Genomic DNA, 16,256 nt, shown 5'->3' with positions numbered 1-16,256 from the left:
AAATGTCAAAATACAAGTTTGCACTTACATTATTAAATTTATTCCTAAGTATTGTATACTTTTTGATGCTATTGTGATTGGAATTGTTTTCCTCATTTTCTGATTGTCATTACTAGTGTGTAGAAACACAATTTGGGGAGTTGCAATTGTACCCTGCAACCTTGTTGAACTTGTTCATACTTTCTGATCGTTTTTTAATGGATCCCTTAGAACTGTTTATATACAAGATCATGTCATGTCATCTACAATTAGAGATAGTTTTACTTCTTCCTTTCCCATCTGGATGCTTTTTATTTATTTATTTTTCCTATTTGCTCTGGCTAGAATTTTCACCACTATGTCAAATTGAAGTGGTGAGAGCACACTTCATTGTCTTGTTCCTGATCTTAGGGGGAAAGTACTTGGACTTTCACCATTAAGTATGAGGTGAGCCGTAGGATTTTTATAGATGCCATTTATCAAGTTGAGGAAGTTCCATTCTGTTCTTAGTTGGTTGAGCATTTTTATCATGAGAGAATTATTAGATTCTGTCAGATGCTAAAAACTGTGTCTGTCGAATGATCGTGTTGCTTTTGTTCCTTATTCTGTGACATGTCATATTAACATTAATATTTTTGGATGTTAAACCAACCTTGCATTCTTGGAATAAGTCTCACTTGGTCGTGGTGTGTAATTTTGTTTATATGTTGCTGGATATGGTCTGCTAGTAATTTTTTTTAAGATGTTTGTGTCTACATTTATAATATACTGACCCGTAGTTGTGTTTTCTTGTGATGTCTTGGTGGGAGTTATTTTAAATCAACTAAAATTAAAGAATGAATGTAGGGAGAATGTTTCAAGGCAGAGAAAAGTTTAAAAATCATTGATATCATGATGAGACTTCTAAATATGGGACTATGAGTCCTTAGCAGAACATAACCCTGAAGCACAGTGGAAAGAGCACAAGGTTTCAGTTGAAGAGCTACTGTTTTTGCTGTATGACTTTGAGTAAACTATCTAGAATTTCCTCACTTTTAAATTCAGGATAATAATACCTATGTCAGGCCTTCATTATGGGGATTAAGTGAGGTGATACATGTAGAGAGTATGTTGTTAAAGGCCAAACACTATTAAAATTATACGTGTTTATACCATATATAGAGAAAAAGAACATAAGAGAGAGCACTGGAGGAACCGAACATCACCACTTCAAAAAAGATGGTAATAAAATTTTTGAGGCAGAACAAAACCTAATATGGAGACAGGATCATTCATTTGAGGTAGACAATGAGTTAACCAAACAAATAGAATCACTTTAAAGCACATACCAAATATGTGAGTGTCATGGTCATAAAGTTTACCTTTGTCTGGGTTGGAAGGAAGTCAGTGTAGATTTTACTAGGGGGAATTTCTGTTCCTTGGTGTAAACTGGATAACAATGTGTTTTGTTTACTTTGTTTTGCTTCATTTTATTGTTTTCTGTTACATAAACTTATATTGAGTTTAGTAAATTTCCATCAAATTATAACCTCCTGCTATTAGAAATTTTCTAGAGGCTGTTTGAAAAACATCAAGGGATACAACTAAAAGATGACTACAAATATGCTTTGTTTGTTTTAACTCTTTTCAGATACAAAGCCAGCCTGCATATTTAACAACATGGAATATTATGATGGAGACATGTTTCGAATGGACAACTGTCGGTTCTGTCGATGCCAAGGGGGCGTTGCCATCTGCTTCACTGCCCAGTGTGGTGAGATAAACTGTGAGAGGTACTACGTGCCTGAAGGAGAGTGCTGCCCAGTGTGTGAAGGTAAGAAAAGGTGCTAATTACAGATTAACAGGCGTATGCATGGTATAGAGTTCTGAAATCGAAATTGTCCTAATTTAGTCTCATCCAAAAGTAAAGGAATGTTGAAGTTCCTTGTTTAGAACTCTTTTAGGACACCGTGGTCTGTCTTCTAGCATGTTAAAGCCAGGTAGAGTGTGTAGAAACACTTCCCTGAGGGAAGCTATGCCTGGGTGTAGATGATGGGTCACATCTTTCCATAGGCAGCGTGAGATGTCCCGGAGTTGTTTTCCATTCCTCCCCTGCAGTTCTAGCAAGTCCTCAGCAAGTCCTGGGGCAAAGCTTTATCTTTATCCTGGCATTAGAGCTCACCACCTGCTCACCTCAGATTGCTCAGTTAGGATAACGCGGACCTCACCCTGACAGTCTCAGTCTGCCGGCCCAGAGAGGAACTAACCCTGCCCCTGTCACAATACCCAGGCCTCTCCAGGGAGATCAGGGACCTGCTACTGCTTCCCTGAAAATATGTGGTGGTTCACATGGGGTCATGGTATCAGGTAGCGGTGACACCAGCTCGAGGCCCAGCCAGGTGTCAGGTGTGACTCTCAGGAATCTGCTTTCTCTGGATTCCCATCTTCTCTCCAGGAAGTAATATATTCATGTTCTTTCATCAGGCTGCATCTTCCCATCACTGATGTTCATAAATAATAAGCATTTCAAAACAGTTGCTCTGAGTATCACTTGCGGCAACCCACACATTTTACAGATTAGGATGTTCAAGTTCATAAGAGAAAAGTCACTTGCCTGGGTTTACAGTGCAGCCAGTAACAATAACCCCATGCCTGACTCTGTCTGTAGTGTTCTTCTGACAACACAACACTGTTTCCCCAGAAAGGAGGGTCATGTGAGCCTTTGTGTCCTAACTGGGCCCCAGATCTTCAGTCTGAAGTCTCATGTGTTAATCTTATGCCTGATCCCTGCACACAAAGTGGGAGGCACAGTGTCATGCCACTTTCCATACTTCCTCATTTTCATAACATTGTCTCCTTTTGATGTTTGAGCTGTATTTGCCACATAATACTGATCTGAAAATGTTTAAAGTATAACAATTGCATTCCTAACATGGTTCGTAACAGTGAGTCCTTTTCCCTATTAGAGGTTATTTTAGCCACCATAGGAGAAAAGTAGTTTATTTTTTAGGTGATGTTGACAATTAAAAAGAATTACTTCAAGTTTTTAACCTTCCTAATTGATTTGTTCCCTACCTGCCCCCAGTCTGTAATAGTTCTGCAACTGAGCAGCAGTTGATGCTGTAAAAATGTAGATACGAACCTCTGTGTAGTCATCGTAGTTGTCTGGGCATGGATCCGGTTATGTCTCACTTCCTGGAATTCAAATCCAGCCTCAATGTAGAAAAATATGTATTCTAATACTTTTTACACAGGAATTTTAAAAATCTTGTCTTGCTCAGGTCCATTGGCCGCGTCCCTCTCTGGCAGACTGCCTTCCTAACGCTGTGATGGCATTATTTTAAATGTTGACCTTCTAACTTTATTATAATGCCCTAATATGTCCTTAGAATAAAGATGACCAAACTCTAAACTGTCTGGATTCCTCTCCCAGCACAGCAGTACTTGTTTGTTGAACCCAATTTTTTATGTATTTCTGAGAAAGAAAATTGAGTAATTTATCTAGTTGCTCTCAATAGAGGGATAAGTGAGGGTTTCATATGCAGTATTTATATCCTTGTCAATAACCTCAGAAACATTTTCTTTTTTTTTTTTTACAGTAGCTTTGGCTACTTCTGTCTCCCACCTGGGGCTGCAGCTTAGCTTCACAGCTTATGGGAGAAAAAATGGCCTAAGTTCACAGCCCTTCTCCAAGGCAGTGACCCATGGTATGTCTAGACCAGCCTTGTCATGAACAAGGCCACAGCAAGAGGACTGTTGCCCACATGGTCCTGCAGGCACATGAGATAGAGTTCTAGAAGTAACAGTATCACTCTGATTTAGACAGGGCATTGTTCCTTCCACTTTACAGGTAGGGAAACTGAGGTTTGATAAACATTTATGTCTACAACTGTGAAGACATTGTCAGAGCCTAATATGGATTCATGTTTTCTAATTACCAACCCACAGTTCTTGCCACAAAGCTTTCCAGCTTTACAGAGTGATAATACCTGCACGTTGGTTTTTAGACTACAGATCCTCTTCTCTGGCACTGCTGTGTCAGGATGAGTAGACATAAATTCAGTGTGACAGCTGTTTTTGCATGCACCCCCAGAGACTCCTCATGCAACCCTGAGCTTCTGTTGATCACAGTGGGAATAGAACTGCTGATGACTAGAACCCAGGAAAAAAATGTCTCTGGGTGCAGGCAGAGATAAGATTTCGAATATGCTCGGTCTAACTCTGAACTCATGTTCTCATTTAGATCCAGTGTATCCTTTTAATAATCCTGCTGGCTGCTATGCCAATGGCCTGATCCTCGCCCACGGAGACCGGTGGCGGGAAGACGACTGCACATTCTGCCAGTGCGTCAATGGTGAACGCCACTGCGTTGCGACCGTCTGCGGACAGACCTGCACGAACCCTGTGAAAGTGCCTGGGGAGTGTTGCCCCGTGTGCGAAGGTAAATCTTGTAGATGCTAATGAGTCCCTTGCGAATGTCTTGTGTTGGAGAAGCTTCTACCAATGTATGTTCTTGTTTGTTTATTTCCTCGGGCATAATGTCTGCTTCACGCTGTTACCAGTTGCCGACAAATTGATCAAACAGCTCAAACTAATCATTTGAGGGAAATGTTGCACATGTAAAATGAGAATAGTGTGGTCATTATTTTGCCATTGCAAATATGCGCATCTGAATACCTTACAGTATAAGAATGTATACATTTTAATTAAGTTCACTTTGAGCCTAATTAACATCCAAAGGTCAGTCTAACAAAATGAAATTGAAAATGAGACCGATGAGTCAAGCGTAGCAGGTTTGACTTGTGACGCTTGCATAAGCCCAAGGGTCCGGGCAACTAGAAGAAAAGACTGGAACCATCAAAGGCAATTTGCACTGCCTAGTGCCGTCACCGAGTATCTATTCTACTTCTCACATCCCAATGGCTGTGGCTTTGCAACTCCTGTAGTGCTGTTATTTATTTTGTGGTTACCTGCATTTGCTACCTCTCTTCTTGTTCAGTGGAGGGAAGCCTGAGGCATCCTGGTCTAGTTTTTCTGTCCTGACTCCTATTCCAGCTCATTTCCTCCATCCTGGGTAGATTCTCTGCATACTTAACTCATGTCAGTTTTTAATCTTGTGTCCATGTCTGTTAGTGCAGACAAGGGTTTGAATATTTATACAGACATTTCTAATAGAGGGTATCCAGCATTAAGAAGCACATTTGCATAGTAAAATGAACTAATGTGGGTCAAAAATTAATTCATGTTGAAGATGGATCTTTCTAGAATTTCTAAAAACAGATACTGAAAAATGGACTTATCTTTCCAGAAAGTCAGTTAAGTAGACTAAGTCTTTTAAGTACAAAGAAGTCTTGTGCTTCCACCGAAATGTTAATAAACTCAGACTCCAGAGTTTGCCTGACTAGCTTCATCAGCCTCTGAGGGGCTAGACTTATTAAAGACCTTAAAAATCATATAAAAGTTTAACCTTGAGGACTCGTTCTATTGACATCACCGATTCCTTCATCATTACTATACTCAGAGTGCAGCTGCCACACTCCAAAACTTTATAGCTTCCAGATGACCAGTTTTGTGGAAGTCACCCACCCCTTCATGTATATTTACTCCTCCCGTTCCCTAAAGGCAGCATTTCAGTGCTGGAAAAAAAGAGCATGTAGAAATACATATAATGGTCGTAGAGTCGGCTTTACAGGAAAGGGTGCCTTACTGAATCAGATGAAGATAAGAACATCTGTCCCTAAGAATTAGGGACAATCTGTTGTCAACTTGAAATATTTAATTACAAATATTTGGGACACACCGTAGGGAAAATGAAAAGCATAAATTCATAATCCAGTAAACATTAGCCCTTTAACCTCATGGGTCTTGTGTCATAAATTCAAAATAAAACTTTAAAAACTTGTTAAAGAATAAAAGAGCCTTTCCTCTGGAAGAAAATGAGAGGAAGGCTGATCCTTTCGCACCCATCTTTTGCATTCATCAGCATATCCATCACAAAGAGTGGAGAAGGAAGGCGGTTGGTGAACAGGTAAATACATATATAACTCATTTATTACCATTTTCTTAGCACACATTGATGTTTGGGTAAGGAGTGAATCTTAGTATAGTCACTTAGAATTTGGTATCTGCAACATCTGCATAGAGTTGTAATCTAATCATCTACTGTTTGAAAAAAGTTACAGTTTTGGTGAGCCATTAATTTCAAAAAATTAAGAACCTCCTGGAATTCAGATACGACATTGGACACAAAGATAAGTAAGAGAGAACCTTTAACTTTGGGGAACCTATTTAGGCTGAGTTTTAAATTAAACCAGGAGAAAGGGAATGTCCCTGTTGAGGTATGGTGGGGTAAGTGCATCACATTTGTACCCAATCTCATTTAACCTTCACAGCAACACTGCTGAAGCCTTTATTATCCATTTTGGAGATGAAGACATTCAGGTTTGGAGTAATTTATATCATTTCCCCCAAGGGTGTAGTTGCCATTGTGTGGCTGAGTGAGGATCAACTGAAGTCTGTCAGGTTCGGCTCCATTTGTGCTTGCTCCCCCTGCCCCACTCAGCATCCCAGCCTAACTCATGCCCTGCTTCTAGTGTCCTCACCCATCTCTACTCACCGCTGGCTTTTGGTTCTGTTGAGGAGTGATGGCAGTCAGCGGGGCCAAGGGAGGAAATCATTTGCAGTTTGAAAACTACTCCAGGTATTTTGAATGTGGTCATCCACCTACTGTCTCCTCGAAGTTTGAAGACCTCAGGGGAAAGATGCCTTTGAGATGCATCCCTGAATACACTTCCAGAGCCTCAGGTCTGGGCAGCCCCCTCCACCTCAACAGAGCTCAGTGTCCTTGTCATTTCAGCTGTAAAGTTCTGCTGGTCTTTTTTCCTGTCTGTCTCTTTCATGCTCTGGCTCTCATCTCTCATCAAACCTTTCAGAAGATTCCATTTTCTGGTTCTCAGAAATAATTTATCTTGCTTTTCTTGTTTTTGTTTTTAACTTAGTTGAGTAGTGAGTTTCATATGAATGTATTTACTCTCCAATAACGCTTTCATTTTAAGATGTATTAATAATAGGAACAGATTTTTTTAGTATAGGATAAACTTACAAAATAACACAAGGTGAATGGATCTTACTGCTTAGTTTATGGTCCAAGAAAGTCTCTGGGATTATTTGAAGACATTTTTTCTCAGCAGTCGTTCAATATCATACTTAAATATAATTTCAAATGATTTCAGAGTAGCAAAAGGATTGTATGAAATTAGAAAAAGTGCAAGATGTTAATGTGCAAAAAATAAGCAATCACCCAGAAATAGTTAGAGGAAAACCAGAAACACTGGTATTTACCTAGTTTATACACACAGTACATTCCTCTGTGCACAGTTGCATAACCAGTGTTGGCCCTTACCCTATTAGCTACAGTTTCTAGGTACATAGTCAGAGTACGAAATTAGATGAAGGGACCCCACACAAGGATTGTGGTTTTAGATTCTAAGTAAACTAACAGCATCACTAAATAAGGCGTGTTAGGACCTCCAAGGAGGAAGAACCTTATTGTGGCTGTTGTTATTGGAGACACATACCTTCCAAATGACAAGATAATATGCTTTTTGGTTACTCCCGGAGGACTAGGGACGTGAACCTGGGGTCCTTAAAGACTAGGCCGTTACTTGACAGCTGACTTGATTCACAAGTACCTAAGTGCTTTTTAAATTGGCACTTAAGTACTCTCATGATGAATTCTTAGCAAGTTATTGTCAACACCCAATTCAGGTATACAGATCAGCCTTTCCAGTCTGTAACTGATTGTATTCTCACATTTTGCCTTGTTGACTTTTCTCTACATCTCTTGTTTATCGATCTCATTATTTTTATTTTCTGACCCCTGTAAAGAGCTAGGGTGGAAACATGTGGAATAGCATATAAAGTTTTCAGTTGAAGGGTATACATACACAACATGGCCTTAATGTCCTTAAAAACTGAAAACAAAAAAGAGATGGGACAGCAGAATTGGGTCTTCATCTGTGTCTGGCACCATTGGACCACTGTTATTTGTAACCCTTAATGACAGTAGCTAACATTTCATACTATTGTTATGTGTCAGGTTTAACTGCTTTAAGAGGAGCAACTAATTTGAGATCCTCACAGCATCCCTTTGGTATGGGTGCTGTCATCCCAGTTTACCATCAGAGAACACAAAGTTCAGAGGCCATGTAGTTTGCCCAGGGTCATAAAGCTCATAACTGACAGCACAGTGTGTCCCCAGGACCAGACCCTGCACCCTGCATGGACACTGCCTCTGCTGCAGTGCATTACACCCTGAAAGAGGCTCCATGCCCATGGAAAGAAAGAATTTGGCATATTCTTTTGAATCCTAAAACAACATCTGATACGTAAGTAGATGCTCAAAAATTTTTAATGAGTAAATAATAAGTGAGGGCAGTGAGGAGGAAAGAAAGACTGGAGCAGCAAGTCCCAACCAGACCCTTCTTGCAGATCTTCTTTTTAGTTGAGTGAGGGAGGAGACCCTGATACAGGGTTACCTTAACCAGATCGTCAAAAGCTGATGGCCATTGGGACCCCTGGTCTACCAGCGGAAGGAAGAATAATGTCAGGGTGCTTATCACTGAAAACACATTTTTGAGAACATAAGTAAGAGTGTTGTGGAAGTGTGTGACATGAGGTGGACCAAGTAAGAGTGTTGTGGAAGTGTGTGACATGAGGTGGGCCCACATGTCTACAGGCCAGTTGGACCAATTTCCTGCACTGACAGTTCACCCTTCTGGTGGGCTCAGCTCTGGGCTCCATCCCTGTGGCAGCCTCATGGGCCTTCCAAGACTGATGTGTACTCTGTGGTTTGTTCTCTCCCAGTTCAGCCTCTGAAGTCCAGAATCACAGAGTTTAAGTGGGGCTACCCAGACACTCTAAGGCTAATGCTCGCTGCCACGTTAATGTACTGTTTTTAAGATTGCATGGTGTAGGTGCCACTGCATTTCAGTTACTTACACGCACAAGGATTTTTTTTACTACATCATTAGGTATTGAGAATAATTTGCTAATTTTTTTTCCAATGATACCAAGTATAAATGCTGCCGAAGGTGACTCTTAATATCAGAGGGATCCTGAGGACAGGTTGCCATTTCCATTAGAAATCTGTTTTGCAACTGAAGGTAAAATAAGGTATTGGGGAGGGAAGTTTTGGCTATGTGACATCTATAACATCCCCGTGATTACTCAGTAAGAAAATTCAAGAGATGTGGACAGGTGTGTGGCCAGCTTAGCTGTGACACCTGATGCAAGAGATTAGAGCTTCATGGGGACTTTGAAGTCTTGATGTCAGACCTGATCTGCCCTCTCATCTTGGGCTGCGGCTGGACCCGACCCAGGTGGCCACTGTGACCTGAGTGTTCTTCAGGCCTCCTTATGTGCACCGTCTCCTGCAGGGAGGAGCTGATGATTTTGATGACCTTAGGGATTTTGAAGCCAACACCAGAGTATCACTTTTCAAGAACTAGGAACAACTTAGGTAATATTTTAAAAGGTAGCATTCAGAATTATACTTAGGTTGCCAGTAAATAAATTCCATGCTTGAGGTTGGGCAAATGGGTAGTTTCCCCTCTACTATTTCTGTCTGTCTGATAACGAAGCAAAATCCATGTTCTATCTCTGACAGGAAGTCAAAGAGTTATTTGTAGATTGTTAAAGCTGGACGAGAGGTATATCAGAGTCCATAGTATTCAGTATTTTTTAAGTTTTCTTCTTAATAAAAAGTTAAAATTGCTATTTGCAGACATATTATCAGATATCCAACTGAGTTTCAGGCCTAATAATTCTGCCAATAACCTGGGCTTAACTCTTGAAGTAGAGGAGAAATAAGAGATTCACTGTGCATGGATTCTTTCTAACTCTGGGTTCAGGATGGAATGTGGTTGAACCAAAAAATCAACTCTCTTTCTTCCTGCCACCTGGCTTTCTTGGATCTCTGACTTAGGGAATCCTGGTCCTACTTGGGATAGTGTTGAAGACTAAATGTCAGACATGTCTTGACCTGTGTGGATTTAGTAAGCCACTTCAGTCTCTGCTAACCCAATAGTGTAAGTTATACTCATCTAAAAGGCTGGAGTTCTGTGAGCTATCAAATGTACTGTCGTCTTCATCAATCCCAAATTTATAGAAGCACTGTATTCTCTCCCTGAAGGCTGATGACATACCTTGAATCAAGCTGCCCTTCTAATGAGATTTCCACTGGGCTGCCAGAAAAGTCTGTACCAGGCACATATCTGGGTGGGAATTCTTTGAAACTAGAAAAAATGTTTCCAGCCCTGCCCATAATGCTTCCTCACTGAACAGTATCTCAAATGATTAAGCTACTGCTTTTGTGGCACGGAGTCAAACATAGTTTGGCTGACCCCGAGAGGCAGTGAAGTCAAAGATGCCATAGGGTCACATGTTATTAACATTCTGGTACATAACAGGGATCAAAACTCAGTTTATGGGTGGTATTGCTTCAGTGCCATATACGATGCTATTATTAGTAAGCCAAGAATAATAAAATATTCGTAATAGCCTAAAGACTGTTAGGCATGTGTTTTATCCTTTAACTCTAAATGTCCTGGAGACTAGTTCCATAAATGGAAATTAAAATATAACACAGTCTATTTTTTGCTTGTCCAAATAAGGTCATATGTTGGGTTACCAATGCGTAGCAAATGACCATTTGTTAACCTAGGTCTTTAACATAAACATCAGAAATTTTCAGTGATGAATATTGTCATATTTTGATTTTTATTTGATCATTTAAAATATCTTTAGATATTTAAAATAAAACTAGAATATAGGTAAAATGAATGTAAAAGACATTCATATCCGGCCTTAATATATCACTTTCAAGATTTTGTGATTTTTCACAGCTATATAGAAATATGTACATTATGTAAGTGACTTTCTTTACATGTTAGATCCACCACTTACATTAATAGTTAAACAAGTATAGAAATAAATGTTGTAGAAGTAAATAGAGAAGAAATGGTTATTCTTAGACCGAGAAGTTCTGCTGCTGGTTCTCCAAGTCCAGCATGTCTTTGCTTGTGTCGGTAATGCCTTGTACTTTGTACTTGATTTTGAGTAAGGCTGCCATACTGAACCAAGTTTTATAAATAAAAGTGAAGGTTGGTCTATACTCTTAATTTGCTAGATGACCAAACTGATCAATGCCTTAAATGTTCAGAATTGTTGAGAGCTAATTCTGAGACACATGATTGGAAATTCCTCAGCCCCTGAGTCTACAGAGTTCAGCTGGTAAGTATTTCCCTATTGAAGTGGCATGCAAGGGGGTGGGTTGCCCTTTATTTCCTCTGCCGTCTACTTCCCATTCCTAAAAGGGTGTTATTGCTGGGAGTCTCATAATTTTCCTACTAAGACAATAATTGCATCTAATAGATCAGACTTGGGCCTGCTAATTTTCATCTAATCAACAGAGGCAGGAAAACATAGTCTGGAATGCTAACTATGTGAATGAAAAATATTTAGTCATTCTTGAAATGATAGGAATGTTTTTCCAACAAGCTTAAATAAACACAATCTCTTTTGAGACTGTGCTAAACTTTTTTTGGATGAGACAACTCTTAGGCAACCAAACAGAAGTTAATGAAGGTTATTAAGAGACATGCCCTTCAGAAAAGGCTTGCAGACTTTAAAAAGAAAAGATTCCATCTTCTTTATGCTGCAGCCATTGATAAATAGCAGAATTGGTTTCCTTTTAGCTTTTGTCTACCCAGTAGAATTTAACATTTTAATTAGTAATCATACTGCCCAACGTTTAAAAGATACCGTTTTAACTAACATGGCTGTATTAGACCATCTTATTTTAAAATCCTCATCTCCTCCTACTGTTTGCCTCAGTTCCAAGGAATTGATTGGACTCAACACCCCTGTATTTAAAGCACCTGATTACACTTTCCTATGAAGCATGTTTGTTTATTCCCACCAATACAAGGTCCCACCAGATAATAAAATTATTTTTAAACATACTAAAATGTACGTATTAAAGTGAAGTGTTTTTCCTTTCAGAAGTTATATGGGAAAAATGTATACTTACTCCAGGAGTACAGTCGTTCAGAATATTTTTGGTGCCTCTCTTTTGAAACTGACTTTAGAGATCATAGAACATCCTTTTGAATATCCTCAGATTTGTAAACCCTTGACTTTGAAGGTTTATTAAACTCTAGGAAATAGCCAAAGTCATTTATGTTGACGTCTGGTTTAAAAAAAAAAAAAAGGTGGCCGATGTAGCTGAGTAAAACTCTTTAGAGGAAGCAAAAAGTGACAGTAAAATAAAGGCACTTTGTCTTCTATGACATAGTAATTTGCTCTGAGAACAACTATGAAGAGGTTTCAAATAGAATTTTAACATGAACAGCATTTTGGCATAAGAATATAGCCTTTAAAAGTGAGTACTTTTATCAATAACACTTATTTGTAAGTATAACTCCTGGTGTGTTTATTTAAAAAAAATCAGTTCACCTACTACATAGTATTTTTATGACTTCTAGGGACTAGAGGCATATATTAAAATGGTCATATACTGTATTACAATGTTTTTCTGAAATTGCAGGTGTTCTATTCCAACATTTTTTTTCAAATAAATTAGACTAAAATAATTTGCCTATAGAAACAGCTCAAAATAGATAGTGATTCTAATGCAATTTATTTTTAGTATTTTAGTTATCTAATACCACTTCTAATTATACCAGACTGTTTCCTGGTATAGTCTTAAGTATATCTTATAAAAACAAAATGATTTCACATTGCTTAATATATGAGGGTTAGCACTGAAGATAGTGAAAAATCCAGTGAGCCACTGTTAAAGCCCCTATTAGAACTTTTCTGTGCTATATCTATCTGATTATTGAAGATATAGTGTACAGATACACAAGCATATAAAACATCTGTTGCAATACCACTTTAAAATCGTAGGACAGATTGAAAGAAGGGAAATGTTAAAGAACGCCTCTTGCATTTGTGTGTGTCTCCCCATCGCAGGTGGCTGATGAAGTGGCAGGAGCAGCATCATACCCACCTATCAGCCACCTGCCAGGGGACTCAGCAGTGCCAGATCTTGGTCCAGGGGTCATACCATCAGTTTAATCTAAATTTGACCTGAGATGAGCAATACAGGACGTTTAGCATGTTTCTGAAATTTGCCAGAAAGCATGCATTTTGTTTTACAGTATTTTGAGTTCAAGTTGATTAGTAGTTTGACCAAATTTTTACTTACCATTTATATCTACAGAACTGTTTACACCTCAGTGGAGTTTAACTTTCACATCTGAGAGATTAGCTGGATTTATCTGGTTTGTTTGAAACACAGCCCAATTCAGGTATATGGACCATTTGAGATGACAGAATTTAATGCTGGCTGCCAACAGAAAGGTGCAATCCAGGGCTCCAGCTCTTACTTTGCAGCAGCGTAGTGAAACACAACTAAGAATCCTCAAGATCCTAAGGCCAAGTACTTGATCCTTGTGGACCCCGCAAATCATGTAACTTTCACATTGGCTGCTGGGGCAAATCGAGAATTGATTTGCAAGCCACCACTCACCCAGCACCAGAATTCAAAGCATGGATTCTGTGTGCTTACCTCATCCCTGCCCGCAGCTTACTCTTTTCTAGCTAAAATTTACCTGGATCCCCATTTCCTTACTTTAAAAAAGTATTCATGATATAATTTGAGACTTGCCTTGAATCTATTATGTAATCTAATGACGTATATTTATATGCTTCTTTATGTATATTCAGTGCCTATCCTTTGCCTGTGCCTTTGTGCCTTGCATGGTAGTCGAATCCCCTTAGTTTGCCTATCAGTAGGAAGACAGGAGATCATATTGTTTTTCACCTTAATTGAACAGCTCACTTTTAAAACAATTCAGGGAGTCTCTATTTGTTAGGGAAGCTATAATATGTTTGGAGATAATAAGCTATCCACTTGGGATGACCTCAGGCCTTGCATATTGAGAGGGTGGGCAAGCTCAGATCTTTTCAAAGCCATAAATCTCTCATCCTTTCTGGGAATCAAGTTTTTTAAAGATTCCATGGAGATTTTATGTCAGACGAATTCCACAGGGGGTGCTTCACAGTCCTGTGACAGAGATACTACTAACATGACTCATTGCTTGAGAAGCCCCTACATTTCTTGTTATGAAAGTACTGGTTGAACTTTCTCTTATTGTTGACATATGTTTGAGATCCCTGACTTCCTAACGCTGAGATTTGCTCATTAAAGACAGTTTTTAGAAATAGGTCTTCTGTATCTTTCAACTTGAGAGTGGCAGAAACACTGGCAAAGATAAAAACTAGTATAAATGATACTGTGATGAGTTTGCCCTTGTCCCTAAAGATCTAGCAAGGCCCCCATCATGAGAGAGGAAGAGCGGGGGCCAGGCACACAGAGGCATTGTTTCAACCCACATTGGATTAGCTGATTACTAAGAGATTTCTGTTCTCTTGGAGACATCATAGACATAGTCAAAATGTAGAACAATGATATCAGACTGCTACTCAGCAAATGTGAAAGGCGCAACTGGCTGGTCACTAACATGCTCCAAAGCTTACCAGACCATATGAAAAGACAGCACAGACCCACCCACCATCTCACATGCTTTTCATGTTATCAGTGGAGATAGAAAATGATACTTAAGTTACAATAGGCAGGGTTCAGAATGCCAAACCAATTGCCATACCATTTATCAGCTGAGCATTCGAGGTCTGTGAAAGGGCTAATAATTCATTAGCCATTACCCGAGACCAGTTATAGCTCTGAGCAGACAAGATCAGCATGACATCAATAATTACAACAACAAGTAATGTTGCTGTCACCCTTACAGTATAGTCTTTTCTTGACAATCTTGTTTGATCATTATAGGAATATTGTAAGGTAGAAATAATGAGTATTCCCAAATTCTAGAAGCCCGGAGAGGTCCGTCATAACATGTTAGCCTAATGAGAGAGCAGAGACTCAAGCTATGTTTTCTGACTTCAAATCCATGACCTTGGCATTGCTTCCCAGTAGACCCCCATCGTGAGAAGACGGGGGATGAGGAAAATCAGATGGTGAATATCAAAGTACTTGATCATTGTGGCTTAGATTCAAAAGCCAGTCTCTCCTGGCCCCATCCCCATTGCTGAGACCCAGTTACTGTTATTCTGAACTCTGTGGCCCAGCCTTTGATCCCGGGTTCTTTTCATGAGCCTCTGACTGGAATTTTGACCTTGCTCTTTGACTTCTGGGAGAGCTGGATCTGTTTTCTGCTTCCACTTGTTCATTCCTGCATCCTCCCACCTAGGGACATTACTCAACCCAAGAGCCCTGACCCACTCTCCCATCCTGTCAAGCTTGACCTCTGCCCATTCTTGTTCATATCCGTCCAAATTCTAGGCCCCAGGCCCTAACCATTGACACTTAAGCCCCCACTGAGTAAATGAGCTGCTCAGCCTCCATCAGTCTGCCAGGCACCAAGATACCATCACCAGCACGTGTGCATTCTGCTCTGCACTCTTCCTTTTCTTTCTCTGATTCTCATCAGTGTCTAATTAACTCGGTTATCAGTTTGCCAGGCAGTCAGCAAGTGCCCATAACTTCATGCAGTAGAAGATGAGCTCCTGAGTTGAATGACTGCCTAACTGTTTTCAGGATTATTTTAATAACCCTTTTTATTTGGCATCATCAAGGAGTAGGGTAGTTCCAGAAGTGAATTCTCCAGGTAATTAAAATTTGGGATGTCAGATCTTACATGAAGAATTTTGATGTGAGGCCTTCTATAATACTTTGTGTACTTTTGTGCCTTCTTAAGCCAAAGATACAGATCATATTTTAACCTATCTCAGGAAACTGAGTGTCATCACTGAGTAATCTCATTTTGGACAGATTTGGGGATTTGCACTGTATTTTCACTATTATTAAGTATGTCAGGTTTACAACAGCGTTCAGATCTGGCTTTCTGCTTCAGTGGAGCTCATTTATTGTGTACCTCCTATGTGCAAAAGACTGCCATAGTGATGTGGACCCTAAGGAACTTACTGTCTAATCTTCTAAAAGTTAGAAAATTAGAGATTACAGCCTCTTAGGACAATTTTGAATGGGAGCTCTTCTTTGCCAAATAATGTACACTGACTTTAGGTGCTTAGATGTCTTTCTTTTTGCCTTTTTATTCATTCATTGAGCAGTTCTATAGACCAAACTGCTAGGTGCTGAGGTGATAAACAGTGAATGAAGTATTGTCCCTAACGTGCAGACCCTTCCTCCCTGG

General features: G+C 39.6%; 1 protein-coding gene across 11 annotated transcripts in view; it reads left to right on the top strand.

Annotated features, from left to right (window-relative positions):
* The window catches only part of CRIM1 (cysteine rich transmembrane BMP regulator 1), a 197,647-nt gene that overhangs the window by 122,490 nt on the left and 58,901 nt on the right, over window positions 1-16,256 (top strand). For all 11 annotated transcript variants that reach the window (XM_005576141.4, XM_074011967.1, XM_074011965.1 and 8 more), the window contains 2 exons: window positions 1,610-1,792; window positions 4,202-4,399. In XM_005576141.4, the coding sequence (XP_005576198.3) occupies window positions 1,610-1,792; window positions 4,202-4,399 (381 nt within the window). The remainder of the gene's footprint in view (window positions 1-1,609; window positions 1,793-4,201; window positions 4,400-16,256) is intronic.

Source organism: Macaca fascicularis, chromosome 13, assembly GCF_037993035.2.
Source record: "Macaca fascicularis isolate 582-1 chromosome 13, T2T-MFA8v1.1".
NCBI classification, from domain to species: Eukaryota; Metazoa; Chordata; class Mammalia; order Primates; family Cercopithecidae; genus Macaca; species Macaca fascicularis.
The sequence above is the reverse complement of the archived record's forward strand: the minus strand, read 5'-3'. Positions and strand labels throughout refer to the sequence as shown.